General features: G+C 55.3%; 2 protein-coding genes across 5 annotated transcripts; both read right to left on the bottom strand.

The window, feature by feature from the left end:
* Window positions 1-21: 21 nt before the first annotated feature.
* Window positions 22-1,378, bottom strand: TMEM205 (transmembrane protein 205). 2 transcript variants are annotated; one of them, XM_027649175.1, is made up of 4 exons: window positions 1,212-1,378; window positions 1,030-1,135; window positions 765-928; window positions 22-522 (listed from the first exon to the last, which is right to left on the bottom strand). In XM_027649175.1, exons 2-4 carry the CDS (start codon window positions 1,127-1,129, stop codon window positions 223-225), a joined length of 564 nt encoding a protein of 187 aa, XP_027504976.1. In that variant the 5' UTR covers window positions 1,130-1,135; window positions 1,212-1,378; the 3' UTR covers window positions 22-222. The 2 variants fall into 2 exon arrangements, with proteins under 2 accessions (XP_027504976.1, XP_027504975.1); XM_027649174.1 differs by having other exon boundaries at window positions 1,030-1,373.
* Window positions 1,379-4,008: 2,630 nt separating this feature from the next.
* On the bottom strand, window positions 4,009-18,753 carry ACOT11 (acyl-CoA thioesterase 11). Of its 3 annotated transcripts, XM_027649201.1 has the most exons (18): window positions 18,557-18,753; window positions 14,384-14,459; window positions 12,780-12,978; window positions 11,845-11,914; window positions 10,098-10,148; window positions 8,856-8,916; window positions 8,528-8,629; window positions 8,133-8,268; window positions 7,697-7,853; window positions 7,243-7,362; window positions 7,000-7,144; window positions 6,047-6,102; window positions 5,853-5,919; window positions 5,684-5,767; window positions 5,440-5,573; window positions 5,002-5,133; window positions 4,799-4,925; window positions 4,009-4,695 (listed from the first exon to the last, which is right to left on the bottom strand). In XM_027649201.1, the coding sequence occupies exons 1-18, from the start codon at window positions 18,736-18,738 to the stop codon at window positions 4,540-4,542; spliced, it is 2,055 nt and encodes a 684-aa protein (XP_027505002.1). In that variant the 5' UTR covers window positions 18,739-18,753; the 3' UTR covers window positions 4,009-4,539. The 3 variants fall into 3 exon arrangements, with proteins under 3 accessions (XP_027505002.1, XP_027505003.1, XP_027505004.1); XM_027649202.1 differs by lacking the exon at window positions 10,098-10,148; XM_027649203.1 differs by lacking the exons at window positions 10,098-10,148; window positions 14,384-14,459 and having other exon boundaries at window positions 18,557-18,662.
* Between the last annotated feature and the right edge of the window lie 380 nt (window positions 18,754-19,133).

The raw sequence follows: 19,133 nt of genomic DNA, 5'->3' as shown, positions 1-19,133 counted from the left end.
TAGAGGCTGCCTTCAGACAGATTCAGAGAAAGCATTTCCATTTTACTATTCCTGAATTTCTGCACCATGCACAAATACAGTAAAAGTATCTCCACCTGAGGATGCTGCAATTTAATCTCCAAACCTCAGGGTTACTACACAGCAAGGCAGCAGGATGGCTGCCTTTTCACAGTATGTTGGTTCTGGCCAGGCAGCCATCGATCGCCTCGCAGTGTCCTGCCCTCACAGGGCAGAGAGTTTGACAGCGAGGTGGTATAGGCTCAGGCCATTGCACACAACGCAGCAGAGGTTGCAGAGGGAGGACAGAGCATGGTAGAGGGCGAACTGCCGGCACAGCTGCCTGTAGCTGGGGTTGGAGGCTCGCAGGTTTCTGCGGGACTCGCTGGCCACCAGCCCGACCTCCTGCCCGAGGCCGTGGCTGCGCTCCACGAGGTGCAGGTCTGCCACGATGTCAGAGGTGACCTGCCCGAACCACTGTGTGTTCAGCACAGAAGCAGCGATGCAAATGAAGAAGAGGATGATCTGCGGGGGAGCAAAGCCCACCGTGAACATCCCGCACGTGTTGTGGGTTAAATTTCTCCCCCAGCCCCTCTCGCACACAAGGCTCGCTGCAATCTGGGTGCTAACTGGCTTCTTTAACCAGAGCCACATGTGGAGCTCACATCACATGCAAAGCAGCCTCAGTGGAGCAGAGCAGGGCAGGACCCTGCAGAGGAAGGGATTTGGGCTCAGCCAGCTCGTGTTTGAGAGGGGGAGGCAGCTACCTGGGTCGCGTGTTCCTCACTGAGCCGCTTGCTGGGGTGGCACATGGCAAACAGAGTCAGGTTGAGGAAGGCACAAGTGGAGCTGATGTGGAAGTAGTAGGGGAAGAGCTCGCGCTGGATGGAGCCGAAGGTGTGGCGAGGGAGGTGTCTGCTCATCACAAACCCTACAAGGGGGGAGAGGTGGTAGGTCCTGGGGCAAAGCCCCCTCCCCTGGGCCTCCCACCTGGGCAGAGAGCCACAGCAGTGCACACAGACCCCAACCTACCAGCCACGAAGGTCACCCAGATCTGCATTCCCCAGGAGGTGGAGAGGAAAAGCAGGTGCAGCAGTTTGATGGTGTTGGAGGGCTCCGTGTCGGTCAGCATGGTGTCCTGGATGGTGACAGGTCCCTCCATGTCAGCCAAGACACCTCCAAATTCAGTGCTGAGCTGCAGTTACTGCTCTAACCTTACTGGACGCAGGGCAAATGCAGTTCAGGTTCACAAACCCGCTTACTCAGGAATAGCTTTGGAGTTGGCACAGCCCTTCCCAGCTCCCCCACCACACACCCAAAAGGGCTGCAAACCCAGAGCTCAAATGCCTCGTATGTTAGGGGCAGGGCCCTGCGTCAGCACCTGGGAACCGGCTGGTTTGGGTGGACTTTTGGCAAAGTCCAGCCAACGCCCCAGCTGACCCCTGGCAGCAGGAACAAGCAGAAAGTCAATAAAAAGGGGAAGAGAAAAGCCCTGACAAATATGCCTGCCCATGCTGTGAGCATCAAAGAGGCCCTTTGGTCAGGGGGAAGCCCCCCCTGCTTAAAAGCAGCAACAGCTTCTGCACTTTTTAACCAAAAAAGCCTGGGGGCTTGAAGGAGCAGGGACGCTGCCAGGCGCCCTGGCCCAGACCCTACACTGGCACAGCACGAGAGCACAGGCAGGGTGGAGGGAGGCTTTGAAGGAGCTGCCTGATCCACTACAAGGAGCACTTTGGAAATTAATTAAAACAAAGCTGCTAGGAGTAGCCCATCAATACTGCTGCCTGCAGAATTCTTTCTCCTCCCCTTGTCTGATCGCCTCGGGGCATGAATTACAGTGGGATGACCTTAAAAGAGATACTGCCTTCTAATTCCATCCCACTCCCCCTGCAAAATGCATAAATATACACTGTATTATGATATATTAATTCCATGTATTTATTTAGGCATCTATAAAGTCAGGTTCTTAAACCTTCTCATGATGGCAGCGTACTGGAGAAGGCACTTTAATGCCACCTGGAGTGCTGGCCTGTAAATTCCCATCTGTCTTCATGGCCTTTTCTTTTCCAAAAGCTTCTTGGAATTTTTGGGATGCTTTCCTGCTCCATCCTTCAGCAGCCCTGTCCACTGCAGGATGGCAGGGGCCCAGGGAAGGCAGTCTGGTGAGGCTTTTTTCATAGCATCATCCTGGACAGGAAGGCAGTGATGGGCACTGCATTGGGCAGCTGCCATGGAGCCCTGATGCTCCTGAGGTCCCAGATCTACCTCCCCAAATCGTTTGTCTCCATGCAGGAATTAGCAGCTGAGGGCACTGAGGCAGCTGGGTGTTTTTGTGCGAAGAAGCCACATCTGGGAAGGTTGTTCAGAGCAGGGGAGTAACTCCCCTTTTTTTAAGCCAATAAAAAAAATGGTGATTGATTGCTGATTTGGTCCTGGAGTGGTGGATTTGGTGGGGAGGGCTCTGGGAAAGGCTGATAAGGGCAGGTTGCTCTGAATGCACCCACCAGCAGGTCTCTCCTCCCTTGGGAACTGGCTGTGGGATTAGGCTGTGGAGCGGGGTGCTACAGGGATGCTCCAAGCCACACAGTCCTGCTGTCCATGCTCCCCTATGCCTGAGGGCCAGCAGGTGCTGCAGGACTGCAATTTTCTTCCAAATGTACATAAATCATGAGACATTTCACACCATTGCAGTGCTCTGTCACACTCCCAGGTTGCTCCTTCTCTATCACCCTGCATCCCCAGAGACCCAGCCAGGCCAGAGCCAGGGCTGACTGTGGCCTCACAGAGGTAAAAAGCACAATACTTAAGGAGAAGGAGAGGTCAGCTAAAGTTTAATGTTCAGGCAAATGCATCATCCCCTCCACTTAATCAAGCAGCAGCAATTCCTAACGGTAAGTAGAAAGGATGTCTCAGGTCTTGGTGATAAAAAGGCAGGATTGCTCTGAGTTTTGGGAGATAAGAGGGCTCTACAAAAATTGAATGTTTTGTACTATGATCAGCCTGAGATGGCTTTATCTTGTGGAGGTTGGGGCAGAGCCATGCCAGGCCTTGAGTTGAGATGTTTATGGTGGGAAATATGAGAGAGATTAGAGGTTTATGGCCACAGCCAGCCCAGGGTTAGGAGCCACTGGCTGGTGGCCACAAGAGAGGGGCAGGAGCTCCTGCTTATAAAGCAGGTGGGGAATTTGGGTGGCAAAGCACCTTTTTAAGGACTGGATGCTGCAGAAAGGAAAAAATACCTTGGGATGCCTGGAAAAGACCCTGTGCATGTTTTTGGTACCCCATGGTCTCATCTTACCCTGAGCACAGCATCACCATCACTTGCTCATGATTAAGCTCTGCAAAACCCATCCTTGGGTTTAAGGTCATGGGGCTCTGGAAGCAAAGTTCTGCATGCTCAAGGGCTCCTGGGGCCTGTCCCCCTCCCAGCAGGCAGCAAGCCCTTCAGAACATCAGTTCCATCAGAAAACCTCTGGCTGTGTGACCCAGGAAGGCCTGAGAGGGGGCTCTCCACAGGGCTGTGGCTGAGGGCAGATGTCCCCTGGGCTGTGACTGATGAGTAGCACTTCTACATCCCTGCTACATTCCAGTGGCTTTCTCAGAGCATCTCAAACTTCGGGAAACAAGGTTTGGCTTTGTCTGCTTTTTGCTTTTTCAGTGCCCCTAAAGCAGTTTGGGGGTTACATCTCAAGGTGCAGACAGGGATGAAGGGGCAGCTCCACAGGTCTGCCCCAGGCATGGTAGCAGTGCCTCTGGGCAGTACCCAAAAGCCACTCTCATGGAGCACCGGCTGACACCCCATTCCTACAGCATGAAATCCTGCCTCAAAGGATCCCCCTCATCCACCTGAGCCCCAGGCAGCAGCTGTTGGGGCACCGTCCCTCTCCTTGCTCAGGAAAATGGCACCTGCCTGGGGCGTGCTGTGGGTGGACAATCCCTGCTCCATTCTTGCCATCCAGGCGGCGAAACAGCAAATCCCCACAGCAGACATTCACCCAGAGCACATACGGATATTTTTCCTTTCAATGCACTTTTATTGCTACTCCTTCCACAGCCCCATGGAGTAGGATTTCAGCCTGGCAGGAGCATGGGCTGTTTGTCAGCCCTACCTGGGAAGAGAAGCAGCACTTGGGAGAGCAGGATGCACTGCCAGCCACCCCTGCACTGGGGAGCACCCTCTCCATATCACTTGCCCCTCTCTTCCTTTACTACCTCAAAGGGAACCAGTAATCCCCCACAAAGAATCAGTAAAAAAAAAAAAATCTGGTTTAGTGAGATTTTGGATCATATAAAGATTCAAGTAGCGTTAAGTAAACAAGAAAACCAAGTCCTGTACATCAGCTTATAAAATTTCTAAATAAAATTTAAAAAAAAGAAAGAAGAAAAGATATAACATGTCAGTGCAAAGGGATGAGGTGGTACAGTAATGCCCCTCCACCCCAAGCCCCAGGGAGACAGGGTCTGGGTACCACCATCCACATCCCCTTCCACCATGGAGGTGCCCCTTCATCTGTGTCCATCTGTCAGCAGGGTGCTGTGGCTCTAGAAGTCCCGCAGCCGTGAGATCAGGTCCTCTTTGTTCTTCAGCAGGAACTTCTCGCAGGCTTCAAAGGTGGCACAGATGTCAGAGGACAGTCCTGCCACGTTGGTGGTGACATAGTTGAGGTACCCTGGCATAGCCTGGTTGTAGTAAGCCACCTGCGAGGCACAGGAGATGGTCAGTAGGGGCACATGTGGAAGAAGGAGCCTCCCCAACAGGGTGTGGGCAGCACGGCCCCACAATGTGGTCACAGCATCCCACCTTGCTCATCTCCTCTGACTCCGGCCAAATGCAGAAACCAGAGCAGAGCGTCTCCCCACGTGTGTATTCGGCTCTGGGGGGGTGGGTGGGCAGTGTCACCGATCGAAAGGCCACCACATAGGGGTCCCTGGGAATGAGAGATGCCAGGTGAGCCGGCACAGCCCAGCTGGCAGGGAGCAGGGGGTCGGGCTAGGGACAGTTACCCTTTGCTGCAGGGTTTCCTCCGGGAAGCCAGGATGACAAAGTCCTGCAGCTTGCTCTCCTGTCTGTGCATCCGGCTCACCACGTGGTAGATCATGTCATCGTCATCTACCTTCTGGACAAGCTCAGCACTCCTGCAAGGGGAAGCAACCAGTCACAGAAACCCCACTGTGTCCCCCAAATCTGGGGGTTTGCACATTTACAGCCCACCACCAGATCCAAAATATTTGGGGGGACCCAAAATAAATGTTTTCTGCAGCCATTAGCCCAGGTAGAGTCAGGATGGAGACATGCAGTGGAGGGTCTCTAGGAGCAATCATGGCTCCAGGGCAAAACACTCGCTCCCAGGAAAGCCCAAACGGATGCTCAGCCACAAGCCGTAAATTTAGGGGTGTGATTTTTGGGAAAGGCTGGGTGCCCAGGAGCCCTACAGCACTCACACATAGTGACTGTCCCATTCGTGCCGGCGCCGCAGGTTGGAGAGCAGGGAGAAGGCTTGGCTGGCCATGATGCAGACAGACATCTCGATGCGGAAGGACAGGAATTTATCCTCCTCCAGCGTGTACATCCTCACCTTGGGGAGCACAGGGCATGGTTGGGATGTGTTCCCCATCACTAAGCCCCCAGGTTACCCATGCTTTGGGGGCGAGGGGCAGCTCAGGGGGAAGGGGCAGGGTTTAGTACCTTTTCCTTTTCTCTGGCGAGTGCCCAGTTCGTTTTGGCTACGAGTGTCTTCAGCGCAGAGACATTGTTGTAGCTCAGATAAACCTGGGGCAGGGGCAGCATGTCAGGGGCAAGAGCAGGGGCAGGAGGCTGGGCAGGAGGCAGAGGCTCCTGCAGGGAAGCATCCTACCTTGTTGCTTTGATCCCAGGGCACAGAGAGTGGTACCTCGGTCTGTTTGCAGGAGACAACGTATTTTCTGTAGGAAAGGAACAGTTTCCCTTATGAGGGGACACAAAGCACCCACAGACTGTCCCTGCACCCAGGTGCTGAGCCCCTCTCTCCTCCCTCTTCCATGCCCACATCCCACTTGCTTTTCTGCTCACCGGTCCAGCCGAATTTTTTTCCTAGCGCTGGCTTCTCTGTACCTCCTTTCTCCATCCTGATAAATGGGAAAAGCCAATTAGGTTAATAGGAAAAGGAGGAAAAAACTCAATCATTTGTCTTTTTGGGAGTGGGAAAAATATGCAGCAGGAAGGGCTGGAAGGTAAAGCCCCTGCACTCACTGGCTGTCACCCCAGCTACACTGCAGTGCTGGTTAGTGATTAACTGTGAGCTATTTGGGCACTGCCACCATGGTGTGATCGATGATGGGCACTGGCACATTAGGGAAAACCCTTATTGTGGCTGCAAAGCTGCAAACAGCCCCTGAAACACAAATCATGTCCCCTTACACCTGCCGATGCCCTCTCTTGGGGGAATAAAACCCCAAAGAAGCCAGCCTGTTTTGAAGAAAGTGCTAGTGCAGTGTTTTAAAGCAGGCAGATATGAGGTTTCAGGGAGCCTGACTCTGGCCGTGAGATGATCTTCATCATCCTAGGGAGATCCTAGTTTTAAGGCATCCAAAAAATCAGGCAGGTGGGCAAGGATCAGCCCAGGGGAAGCTGAGATTGAGTTTGCTTTGTTGCTATGCTCACGTGACAGATTTCCTTAAATATTTGGATCCGAGCAAATTATTGATTAGGATGCTTTGAAAAGTAAAAACAACCTCAGAGGTTTGCATTCCTTCCCCTAAATTATAGAAAAAATGAACTGGAATTTGCAGGCAATGCTCTGTTAAGCCTTGCATGGCTAATACATCTCCATCCTCGCACAGGCAAGTGGTTTATTTTATTAGTTATACCGAGTAACCCATTTAATTCACTTGCGATTGAGCAATTTCATTTCCATCATCATAAAACTGCATTTGTTTTGCTGTGAATTTGAGAGCCCCTCAGGGCTGAGTGGGAGTCCCAGGGGTCCAGGGAATTCCAGAGAAGCCATCCCCGCCCACCCTTACCCCTGGCTCAGGAGCCACCATGGGCAGCATGCGGGGCCGGCCCTCCTGGTCCAGCACCTCGAAGGTCATGAAGGCGCTGTTGATGTGCCGTGGGCTGACGCACATCTCCTGGCCGTACGCCTCGGCGCTGACCCCCACCTCCATGCTGCCGGAGAAGAAGGGATGAGGGTGCGGAGAGCCATCAGGAGGGTGGGATGGGGACCCCCCCAGGTGGGATGGGGACCTCTTGCTGCCAGCACCCACCTGTTTTTGAAGGCATTGTTGACGATGGCTTTGAGCACCAGGCGGTCCCCAACTTGTGAAGGTCCCCGAAAGTGGAACATCTCGATGGCCCTCAGTGTGGGGTGGGCATGGCACAGCCGGCTGCAGGGTCAGGTGTTACTCCTCAGCCATGGCCCCATGGCACTCCCTCTCCAACCCAGTCAGAACCAAGAGGACCCCAAAAAATGTCACCCCTGGATTTCAACTGTCAAAGCCAGCCATGAGAAAGGACAATGAGCCAACCCTTCCCTGGGGTCCCCCAGCTCTACCCATCTGTGGGAGTCCCTATATGCCATCGCCCAAGGGTGACGTGCTGAGGACCATCCCTTTGGAAGATCCCTACAACCCAACTGTGGTCACACCCAGCCAGACTCTGCCCTGGCTGTGTGTCCCCTCCAGGCACACCATCCCCTACACTGAATCTCTCTTGGCTCACCTGGCTGCAATAGTGGCCACATTCTCCATCCAGGCCATGATCTGCCCACCAAAGGTGTTGCCCTGATGGTTGGCATGTGGAGGCAGCACCAGCTCCACACTCTCCACACGTGTCTTCTCCGCCGGCACTGCCCCACTGCCATCCCGCGTCTCCAGCTCTGCCACATCGAGAGAACAGGGTTCAGCGTGTTGGATGGCCAGTGGGATCCCCACTACCAGCATCCCACCAGCCCTTTCCCCCTCTCCTCACAGCTGCCCTCCCACTGCATCAACCTCACACACAGCTGATCCCCACCCCACCATGACCAGGGCCTTCCCAAACCTTCATGTGGTGATCATCACTGTTCCCCACCAGCATCCTGCTGAGGAAGGGGATTGTCACCATTGGGCATCAGAGCTATTTTGGGGATGGAAACCCAGGCTGTGGGACACGGTACCGGTGTCAGGGGTGCTGCGGGTGAGGAGGTCCTTGAGGGTGTCCTTGTGCGCCAGCCGCATGCGGCGGCGCTCAGCAGCAATGCTGTACTCGATCTTCTCCTCCTCCGTCTGTGGGGTCAGCGGCTTCAGCCTCACCTGCAAAGGGGATGGGGCAGTGCAGTCCTGGTGCTGGAGGAGGCAGGGCTCCTTCAGGCTCCTACAGCACCGTGTGTCCCTCTGTACATGGGCAGAGCCCCCATGCTGCATCCCACAAGCACGGGACAAGGGATCAACAACCCTACTGTGTGCAGAAAGTGTCCCGATGGAAAGCTGGGCCCAGCTCAGCCCCAGAGAGGCCATTTCCTTACTGCCTCTGTGCAGATGACAACTGAGCCCCCCAAGACACCATGCTCACCTTGCTGCCAGAGGGGCTCTGTGCCACGAAGGTGGCGTACGCCTTGCAGATACTGCAGTGCTTCCCGCTGCACAGATCTTCATAGCTCACTTGGATGCCCACCTGGGAGAGGGCACAGCACCCCTGAGAGCCGGCTCTGCTCCCCAGGGACCCACATCCCACCAAGCACCCCTGGACAGAGCCAGCCAGAGAGGATACACACATGGGATCAAAGCTGGGAACTGCAGGAGGATTTGGGGATTTGGCATTTGGCTGTGTGGCTGGTGGGGGTGGGTGCACAGCAAGGAGTGACAGGGGCAGGGGGTGAAGGTGAAGGGCACACACCAACCTCCATGCTGGAGTTAAAGGCTCGGTTCACTTTGGCTTTGATGTTGACTACTTGCCCGACACTGAAAAACAGGAACAGGAGAAAGTGCATGGGGTTACTGGGGGAAAATGGCCACCGAGCATCTCCCACTGAGGTGCCACAGCATTACAGCCCACTGTCCACTGTGGTAAGGCTTCCTGGGACTGTGGGACATGCTGGATGGCCAGTGGGACATAGGGACAGCCACCTTTGAGACATGAGATCCCACACCTGTCCAGCCCAGCTGGTGAGATGTCACCCTGAGCAGCCATGTGCAAGTAGGTCCCCAGGTCTGGGGTGCTTGAGCAGAGGAGGTGCCAAAGACTCGCTCGGCACCCACTGCCCATGTAGACATGCACACTCCTGCCAGAGCAAACGGCTCCTCCAGCCTTGCATCCACTGTCCTGCACAACAGGAGCAGCCGTGGGGCCTCCCCACGGGCCCTCAGCCACAGCCCCAAAGCTGCAGGTACCTTGACTGCTCCTGTCCCTCCTCCTCTCCAGGTCCTCCCCTAGAGCAATGGAAACCTTGGGATACTGGGAGATTGCAGGAGGCAGGATCCAGCCAGGGGCATTTTGCACCATCTCTTAAATTGAACATCTGCTGGCAGCAAACTGCAGCTTGCAGAGTCCAGGAGCTCTCCTCTGTGCCCTCAGCAGGCTTCAGAGCAAACACACAGGCAACTTTGGCTCTGCAGCCTAACCTACTCCAAACTGGTACTCACAAAATGAGCAAATGAAGCTTATTAGTGAGACCCACAGCAAACAGTCTTATCAAATGCATTATTAAATCAGGAATATTCCTCATTCCCTAGAAGAGGCCAATGCTAGAAAACCCTGGAAAAATAAACACTGCCACCAGCACTGCAGGTTTGCTCAAACCAGAAGGGCTCAAAACCAGAAGCAAGGAAGAGTCAGCATGTGCTTTAGCACTGTAACTTTCCCCTTACCCCCCGCATGACTTCTGGCTTCAAATGATCTCTGCTACTCGACACACTGTGCACGTTGGCTCTGGCTGGAGCAGGGGCAGCCTGAGGCTGGGATGGTGCCTCCAGCCATCCCCCAGCACAGACTCTGGGCCCAATGACAAGCCAAAACATTAGCAAGGTTACATGAGCAGCCTCCATTCACCATGGCATGCCACGCCACGTCAGTGGGGTTAATGCTCCCAACTCACGGCAGAGCTGCGTTAGGCTGGCTGCTCTAGGGCTGCAAACATCCGTACCAGACACCGCTCCTCCCGTCCCGCTGCCCAGCAGGGCTTAGATACAGCTGGCTGGTGCAAAAAGAGAAAGCAAGATGGGGGGAGAGGATTAGAGGCGATGGAAGTGGCCACATGGATGCTCCGGATGGATTTGAGGTGAGGGGCATGCAAGGGCAGGGGGCCAGGAAGGCATGTTGGCAGCCCCAGATGTTGATACATAGCCCCAAAAATACTTTATATTCTCTCTCCTTATCAAACAATACAAGCCAGTGCCATAAAAGCCACACAAAGCCTGGCTCAAAGGTATGTGCAATCATCCCGGAAGGCCGCACTTCCACATGGCAGGGCAGAGGGATGGGGACGATCTGCTGCACAGCTGATGATGTTTAAGCCAGTGATGTTTTGAGGTCTCCTCCGTGCCCCCAAGCACCTACAGCTCCTCCCTGCCTCTCCCCCACAGTGGGAGGGCAGCAGAAAGCACAAACAGCTGGATGAAGAGGAGAGCCAACAACAAACACCACATAAAGCTCCTCCGCCTTCCAACAGCTCTGTGGGAAATCCCTGCCAGGCCCCTTGCTTGGAGTCTTAAGCTGGACCACAGCAAATGGGATCTGAGCCAGGAGAAGCACAAATTCCCTGACCCCTTGGAGTGGTGCCCAACTCTTCCCTGAGGAGAGACAAATGCTTTTCAGGGCTTGATGTAATGCTGCGGAGCAGGGCTTGCGTCTGTCATCCTGCTCCCGAAACCCATGGGGAAAAGCTTCCCAGGCAAAGCTGCCCTGGGAGCCGGAACCACGTGGCAGGGTATCAATCCCAGTGGTGCCACTTCTGTCAGTGGGAGGTAGTATCAGGGCTGCACCACGTCCCCACACTGTGGATTTGTCATGGAGCTGAGCCCAGGGCAACGGGCAGCTCATCTCCACCAAATCGCCAGCATCCGATATGAGAGGGCAAAAGTGGGAGTTCAGCATTTCCTCGGAATGACGGTGAAACCCAAGAGTAAGTCAGACTTCCCGGGGTGAAATAAATCAGCTGACAGCTGGGGACACCAGTGCCAGCCCTGGGTGCCCACATTGGTCCCTGCACCAGCAGGCAGACCTGCACAGCAGGGAATGGCTGGACAGTGTGGATCCTGTACTGCAAGGGATCCTATACTGCACGGACCCTATACTACATGGCAGGGATGTAGAGAAATGTTGTCCCCTGCCACATGGCAGCCCTGGAGCTGCCTATGTCAGTGTGCAGGGACAGCACCCAGGGGCTGCCAGGACAAGCCTGAGAGGGGAGTTTGGCCAAGCAAAACCCAGCCTGATGCATCTCACAAAGTGATGTGCAGGGAGGTCCCACCTCCCCCAGCACCCGGTGGGTGGGGGAGCCCCACCACGCCCCAGCCACCCACACGGCCACTAGAGAGGCATGATTTGCAAGATTTGAGTTTTCCAGAGCACTAAATCAGAGTTGCTTCTTAAACAAAGCCAGGGAGGAGCTGGCGTTGGGGGAAATACTGGGAAGCCAACCCAGCAGGAGCTCCCCAGGCACCCAGACAGAGGATAAATCAGAGCAGACAGTCAGTCCTCAGCCCTGCGGTGGAGATGGAGCCTCAGTCCCTGGCTGGCCTGTGAGCCTGGCACTGCCACCACATCTCCTCCTCACCCAAGCACGCTGCTCCCTGTTCCAGCTCCAGCCCCACTGCCCACATTGCACCCGGCAGATCCGAAAAACCCCTCCATTTCCTTGCACATGCCCTGTTGGAGCACCAAGTATTTACCTAATGGTATGCTCAAAATAGATATCATCCATAGAAGCTGTGACGCACGGGCAGCCAGCGTGTCTCTCGGCTGGAAGGGAAAAACAAACTGCATCAGCAACCTGCAGCAACACGTCGAGGGTTAGAGGGGCAAGTGCACTCCTTTGCCCCATGGCTGGTTACACTGGTGACACCCCAGCCAGCATCCCTTCCCTGTTCATGTCCACTGCTGCATTTGTGGGGGACAAGAGTGGGATTTGGGGTTTCTCCTCCCACAGCAGGCATGGATTTGCAAATGTTTAGAGGTTTGGAGGGTATGCTGCGAGTATAACTGGGAGGCATATTGTCCTGCTGTTTGCCTTCCCTCCGTGTGTTTGCAGCTGTGGGGATGCACCAGCAGCCGATACCATCTCCCTATACACAGCAAATATTTTAAAGCTGCTCTGCCAGTCTCACTTTCCGCTGGGACTCCAGGAACCTCAAACTGCAAAACTGCTCTGGGAACCTCATCAAACTGTAGAATTGAACCTGTTTCCTGTCATAACCTCCCTGTGCTTGGTGGGGCAGCCAAGCTGGTGAGCTCCATCACTTCCTGCTGAGTGGAGGAGCTCATTCCCTTCTGGCTGCTGCTGGGATGCTGGGGATGTCACCGGCCTGGTCTCGCCATGCCCTGCACACCAGGCAAGGAAAAGGGCAGCATTTTGAAAGAAGCTGGCGTGGATTTTGATCCATCCCCAAGCCAGCATGCATGCTGCAGTGCACATCTCCTCCCCTTCTTGTTTGCTCTCTAATTACTCAGCAAAATGGCATGATGTGGGGTCCCCAGCTGGTGTCACTCTGAGGGACAGTGCTGGACTGCCAGACATGCTGCTGATGAGCTGGCTCCTGGGGACACTGCCTGGTCATTCCCTCCCAGCCCAGCAGGACGATGGCTCCAGAGGGAGAGGATGGCTTACCGGAGAGGCAGGCAGCCGTGTCGATCCACTTGAGCAGCTGGCCAGTGCTGAGCTCATTGCGGTGGTTGGTGTGGCAGGGCAGCACCAGCTGGCTCATCTGCACCTCGGTGGGGTTGCGGGCAGGCAAGGGGCTCACCATGGCCCCTGGTGCCTCCTCCCACTCCCCTGGCTCCTGGGAACGTGGTGGAGAGGTTGAGCCCTGGTGGGACAAGAGCTTCGTTTTAACCAAACACCCAAGACAGCAGTGACCATGAAGCCCACTCGCCTCACTGACCCAGAAGAACCCCAGCCCTGCATATCCCTGGACACCATCAAAATCCACCCAGTCCTTGTCAAATACATAGTTCCCACAGCCAAAAGGAAAAAAATCCCTCTAAAAAAAGCTCCATGGTTTCCAGGCCATTTATCACCGAACCCCACTGCTTCCTCCCAAAACCTATGCAAAACCCCTCCCAAAGTCAATCAGTTCTCTGTGAAGAAATTTTTCTCCCCTAACAGCTTAATTTTTAGGGTGCTGCAGCACAGGCTGCGTTCCACACCTTCTACCAACACCCCCCTTTGTCAAAGGAAACACTGAAAGCTATGTGGTACAAGCAGCAGAGGAGAAGCATCCAGGGCAGTAAAATATGTTCCCTGTTGGCTTGGTCATTTGCTGGGCACGGAGCAGCTCCCCTGGCACCCTGGTGCGAGGCAGGATGGGAGAGAGAAGCTGCTACTGTGGCGGTGCTGGCAAGGAAAATAGCTGATGAGATGTCAAGTGAGTCGTGTTACACAAGGGGTGAACTCAGTTAGCCCGGTGAGTAATTAAGGAGACACAAGGAGTTGTCTGGGCTTCGTCACAGCCCTTCCTTCCGCTTTCTGCTCCCACTGCGGCTCCTGCTCACAGCACTTGTTGCAAGAGTTCCACTGCATCAGCTTCTCTGCCCTTTGCTTTGCCTGGATTCTTTCAAAGACCGGTTTATGCTGAAAATGAAGCTTTCCCGACTACCCTGAGCTCACCGCCTCTCAGAATAGCATTTTTCTCCAGCGGGTCAAACCTCTGTTTCCATAGCTACTGGTACACGACATCCCAGGAACAGCACAAACCTCGCCTCAGCGGAGACGGTGGCGAGCGCGCCAAGCCAAGCCTACGGTAAAGGGTCCCCCATCCCACAGTGAGATGGACCCTCGGCCACCAGAGCCCCTCCAGTGGGCTCCAAACCCCTCTGTGAACCTCCCAAGCTGCTTCCCAGTGTGCAGAGGCGCCTACACAAGTACCACAGAGCTATTTCAGGAAGCCAGCAGGCTCTGGGGTTCGAGCCAGCAATGCAAAGAGCTCCAAAGCCGCCTGCTGCAGAGCGAGCAGACAGCCTGGCTGGAGATCCCAATGGTCATTTTCCTGATGTTTGACATTCCTGAATTTTAGGGGAAAAGCTGCTACCCATGGGAAAAGCTCTGACCCTGAGGTAGCTAGCACACAGGAAGGGATGCTGATGGGGAGCAGATGCAACTGGGGCCGGTGTAGGTCTGGGAGCAGCTCCTGGCACAGGATGGCATTTGCCTTGGTTAGTAGCCACTGGCACAAATGGGGAGACCTGGGGTTAGTTGCACGGCATGGGGGGTACCTGGAGGCCATTGCAACAGAAGTTCAAGATCTCTTCAGGGACTACAATATTCCCCTTGACCATTTTTAAGAGACACCTGGAAAGCAGAAGAGTGGCTCTGGTTACAGCAGGACTGGCAGATCGGGAGTGGCTGTTTCCCAGCAGGGACAAGACAGTGTGTGTGTCGGGTTGTCACATCCTGTCCCCACATCCCAAGCTGACGTCCCTTGCTGCACCACTTACCCCTCACCAGCACCTATTAGGGAGCTGCCCGAGCCAAAACAGAGAAAGGCAGAACCTGGGCTGGTGCCTGCCATTCCTTGGGGGTCAGGACCCATGCTCACTGGCTGCGATGAAAGAGTCCAGCTATTCTGGGGTGCTGGACCGAGCCCAGGGCGCAGGGTCATGGCCCATCCCTTCATCAGTGATGCTGTGTCAGTGCTTCCCCGTGTTGCTACACGTGAGAGAGGACTGTGCCTTGAAGCTCCCCTGGCCAGAGTGGTGACACCGCCGCAGTCACAAGACAGCCAGGAGCATATTTTTGGCAGTGGGCAGGGCTCAGGCTGCTCTCGGGTGGTACCAGGGGCAGCAAATGGGAAGCACCCGATGCCAGCAACGCCGCTGTGCTGTGCTCCAGCCCCTCTGTCTCTGAAGCCCTGGCTTTCCACAAGGGCATTGTGTGTCCTTGGGTGCCCTCAGGCTCCCAGGCCACATGCATGGTGACTGGGTCCCAGTTGGACGTCGTGGTGGTATTGCAAGGAAAGGCAGAGTGGGAGCTGCAGCAAAACACAAGTGGAAGGTGCTTTATATTTACAGTTTGCTTTTAAACACAACACCGCCGGGCCCTTGGCGTGCCTTCAGCTTCCCAGCACACATCCCTCTCCCACGCAGGTACAACCAGGCTGCTGGAGGCAGCAGCTCCTTTCCCAAGGTGTGGGATTGACTGACTTTGGCACAGGGTTAAAAAAGTGGAAGCTGCAGGTTTGCCTCCTGCACCCTCAGCCCTTTGCAGGAACTGAGGTTGGGGCATCACACAGCATTGGTACAAAACAAGGGTTCTCAGGTCACTTACAGATGCAAATGGCACCACTGAGCCTCTCACAGCCTCCCACCTTTGCCCCAGTGTCACCGTGTTTTGTTTTCCCAGCCCTGTGAGCTCTCCAGCCTTGTTATGGAGGCCTGGGAGCTTCCTTATGGCTCACCCACCCTTGCAAGAGCCCAGTGTAAGGGTTACTGTCCTGTTTAGCAAAATGGGTTTGCTCCCTAATTGCAGGCACAAGCAGTGGCTAGGGGCGGTCCTGTTACACCCCATAGCCACAGCAGACAGCGCCTGAGGGACATTCCTTGGAAACCCAAACCTGCTCCTGGCTCAGCAATCGTGTCAGCTTGTCCCCTGGGTTGCGTTAGCAGGAGGGGGAAAAAAACAGAGCTGTCTGCTTTGCATCATCCCCCTGCTATTTCCCAGGCAGCCCCAGCCCACACTCCCACCCTGGGGAAGGGGAGCACCCCAGCCACGCTCCAGAGACATGGAACCATCCAGCCAGTGAGTATTTATGGAGTATTTGTTATCAAAACTAAGCGAGCAAGTGTCTGTACTCATTAAAATCTTCAGCCTCACTCAACTGTCACATTTTTAAAGCTGTTGACTGATGCAGCCCTCAGGTCACCATGGCAACGGGATGCAGTACCCAGGCGATGATGTTCTTACTCTGTCACCCCTTGAGTGACCCACTTCTATCCAAAAAAAAAAAAAAAAGTTTGCATTAGGAAAAAACCTCTTCCAGTATAATATTTTTCTTGCCTCCTGCCATGCTCGGTTCCTGTGCTGGTGAAGGCATAAGGAGCCCACAGAGCAAACCAGGGAGGGCACAGTGGGGGAGACATTCCGAGGAATCTGCAAATACCAGGGGAGAGGGATCCCACAGCTCTCCTATTCCCTGTGTCCCACAGCAGCAAAACACCCACAAGCTCTAGGGAAGGTCTCTGCTGCTGAACTGGGTGCCAGCCTCTTTGGAAATCATATGGGGACCACCAGCTTGAAAGTCTTCATTGTAAACTCTGTTGGGTTCCACAGCCCCTGGGATAACGCCAGGCAGGGATGCAGAAGAGTGGTTGTACCTCAAACCCTTGAGCCCAGTGGAGGCAGGGGGTTTGCTTTAGCCACCCCCAAGCAGTGGATGAGAGGGACAGACAAGGGTGAAACTGGGGTCACCGCTGCTGGGCTGTGGGGGGGCTTTGGGCAGAGTGGGGCAGCCTCACACCTCAAGACACTCCTGCCTGCCCTCAGAGCTCTCCCATCACTCTGCTGCTGCCTCCCAAACACCTAATCCCCATTTTTCCTGGCCTGGTTCTGTCTCCTACTCCCACCCCAGCCCTCAACCTTACCCCTCCCTGGAAATATTTGAAGAAAAAAAAAGGGGGGAGATGGGGAGGAGGAAAGCGGCAACAATGAAGTTCTCATGGGGGATTATTGGTGTATAATTGAGCAATATCCATGGTAACAAGCAAATCTGCACGTGTTAAAAAATTAACCTGACCTACTTTGGGAAATTCTGCCATCTCCACAGGGCACTGAGGGCTCTCCATCCCCCGAGACCCGGCCTGACAGTCCCAGTGCCAGCAGGGGCAAAGCCCTGGTGCTCCCAGGGATTAGACAGGCAGGTTTTCTGCAAGGGGAGATGTCCCTTCCAGTGGGACCCCCACTGGTAAGTGGCAACAGAGATGCCCAGTACAGCTCAACTCCACCCATGCCCATCAGGATGGTGTGGGGTCCCCAGGGGGACAAAATGGACTGAATTGCTGGGTCACAGCACAGTTGAGGAAACATAAGTGAGGAAACACAGCAGTTCCCTGCAGCTGGTCTCAGTGGGACCCCAGGAGGGCAGCCAGCCCAGGAGAAAGGCCAGGGCACCCTGCAAGTGGTATTTTTGGTACCATACGTCACGTTTCCCTAGAGTTCACAGAGCAAAGCCAGGCATGAGGCCAGGAAAGTACAAACCAGGGGTGAAAGACAATGGGAAGATGCAGAATGACTCCTCTTACAATGGGTCAGGGCTTTACAACCATCACCCATAGGAAAGCTTAATTCAGGGTGAGCGCAGCAGGGACCTCTCCAGCCCTCCCACATCCCTCTCCATCACTGAGTGAAGCATCCCTAGCCCTGGCCATGCCTGCAGCCCCATCCATACCCCTGCCCAGACGCTCTCTGCAGCTCTCGTGAGGCTCCCAGGAAGGTTGGTGCTGGTTTGCCAGCACAGGGGTGAAGTCCCTCAGGGAGTGTCCCAGGGGACAAAGGTCTGGCTCTGGCCCAGAGGGACAGCAGAGCCACGTGTCACCCTGGTACAACTGCAAACACCGACAGGGCCAAAATTCACATGCATGGGCACATCCAACACCATCACCCAGCCCACACACCTTTGCCCTGCCACCCACAGCACTCCCAGGGTGGAGATTGCCATAACATCAATACAACCGGGGTTAAGACCACCACAGTCAAGCTCACCAAGCTGGAGACCACCATAGTGGAAACCAAGATGGTTTACACCCTGGAGGTCTCCACTGTGGTGGTCTTCACTGTGGGGGTCACCATGGTTGAGACCCCCGGGGTGAAAACTACCCAGGTGGTGCAGTAGTCTCTACCGTGGTGGCCTCCACCATGGTAGTTACCATGGCCAAGACCACCTCAGTTGAGACCACGGGAGTGAAGACCAGTGCAACATTGTGCCACCCAGCCACCCACGCTGCCTCAACCAGCCCCAGCACACCCCTCTGCCATCCTGGCACCACCATTCCCCACAGCCCTGTGCCCATGCTTCCCAAATATCTGTCCCTGCTTTCAATCAAAAAAAAAACTGATTCAAGCCAACCCTCCCCCGTCCATCCCTGTTGCAGCCGGAGGGTGCCACGTCCCCGTTGACAGCTCGCCAGTGCGACCGCAGTGGAGCACCAGCACACCTCAGTGCAAACCCCACGGGCAACAAAGCATCACCCGGGTGACCAGAGGGGCACAAAGGGCTTTCACTCCACACCTTCCCCCTGGCAGAGCTGCCCAGCACCGACGCAAGCCCGGATAAGCCACCGCTCCACTGCTGGGAGTGGAACTCTCTGCAGCAGCGCCAGACACTGGCTCACGCTCACTCAGCCGTGGGGTTCCCCCCCTTGTCCCCATCGTCCCCGGCTCCCCTCAGCCCTCACCTCAGCCAGAAGAAGCTGAGCATTTGCGGGAGGTGTCGAGGCGATGGCTGTGGCTCGGAGGAGAAGCGTCCGGACACCTGCGCGCTCGGCCGGCACCGGGAGCGGGCGTCGAGGCCAGGCTGGCGCGGAGCCCTGGGACGGGGCCAGCGCACACCCCCTCCCGCTTCCTTAAATATGGTCATGCATAACTTTTCTTAAGGTAGCGCTTGGCAGATCTGCTCTTCCCTGGAAAATGGCCGGCGCTCTGAACGCTGGCTCTGGATGCAGGAGGGAATGTGTCGGGCTGGCTGCAGAGCCAGGGAGCGTGGCGGGAGGCACCGGAACGCTGCCAACAGCTCTGCGGAGCAGGGTCCTGCCGGCTTCCTTCATCTCTCCCCAGGGAGCAGCCCCTGGAATGAGGTCCTGGGTCCCCTCCCCAGGCCACTCGTCACCCTCTCTTCTCCTCCCACCACCCCAGTGAGAGGCACTTAGTTAAACTTGTCTGAAAATATCTGTATTTTCCCCGGAGCCGCAGGCACGGACACCATGCTGGGAAAGCCTCAGCAAACTTCTCCAGAGCCACTCCAACCCACACAGC

This window comes from Corapipo altera, unplaced genomic scaffold, assembly GCF_003945725.1.
Source record: "Corapipo altera isolate COAL_440 unplaced genomic scaffold, ASM394572v1 112, whole genome shotgun sequence".
Taxonomy (NCBI): domain Eukaryota; kingdom Metazoa; phylum Chordata; class Aves; order Passeriformes; family Pipridae; genus Corapipo; species Corapipo altera.
The sequence above is the reverse complement of the archived record's forward strand: the minus strand, read 5'-3'. Positions and strand labels throughout refer to the sequence as shown.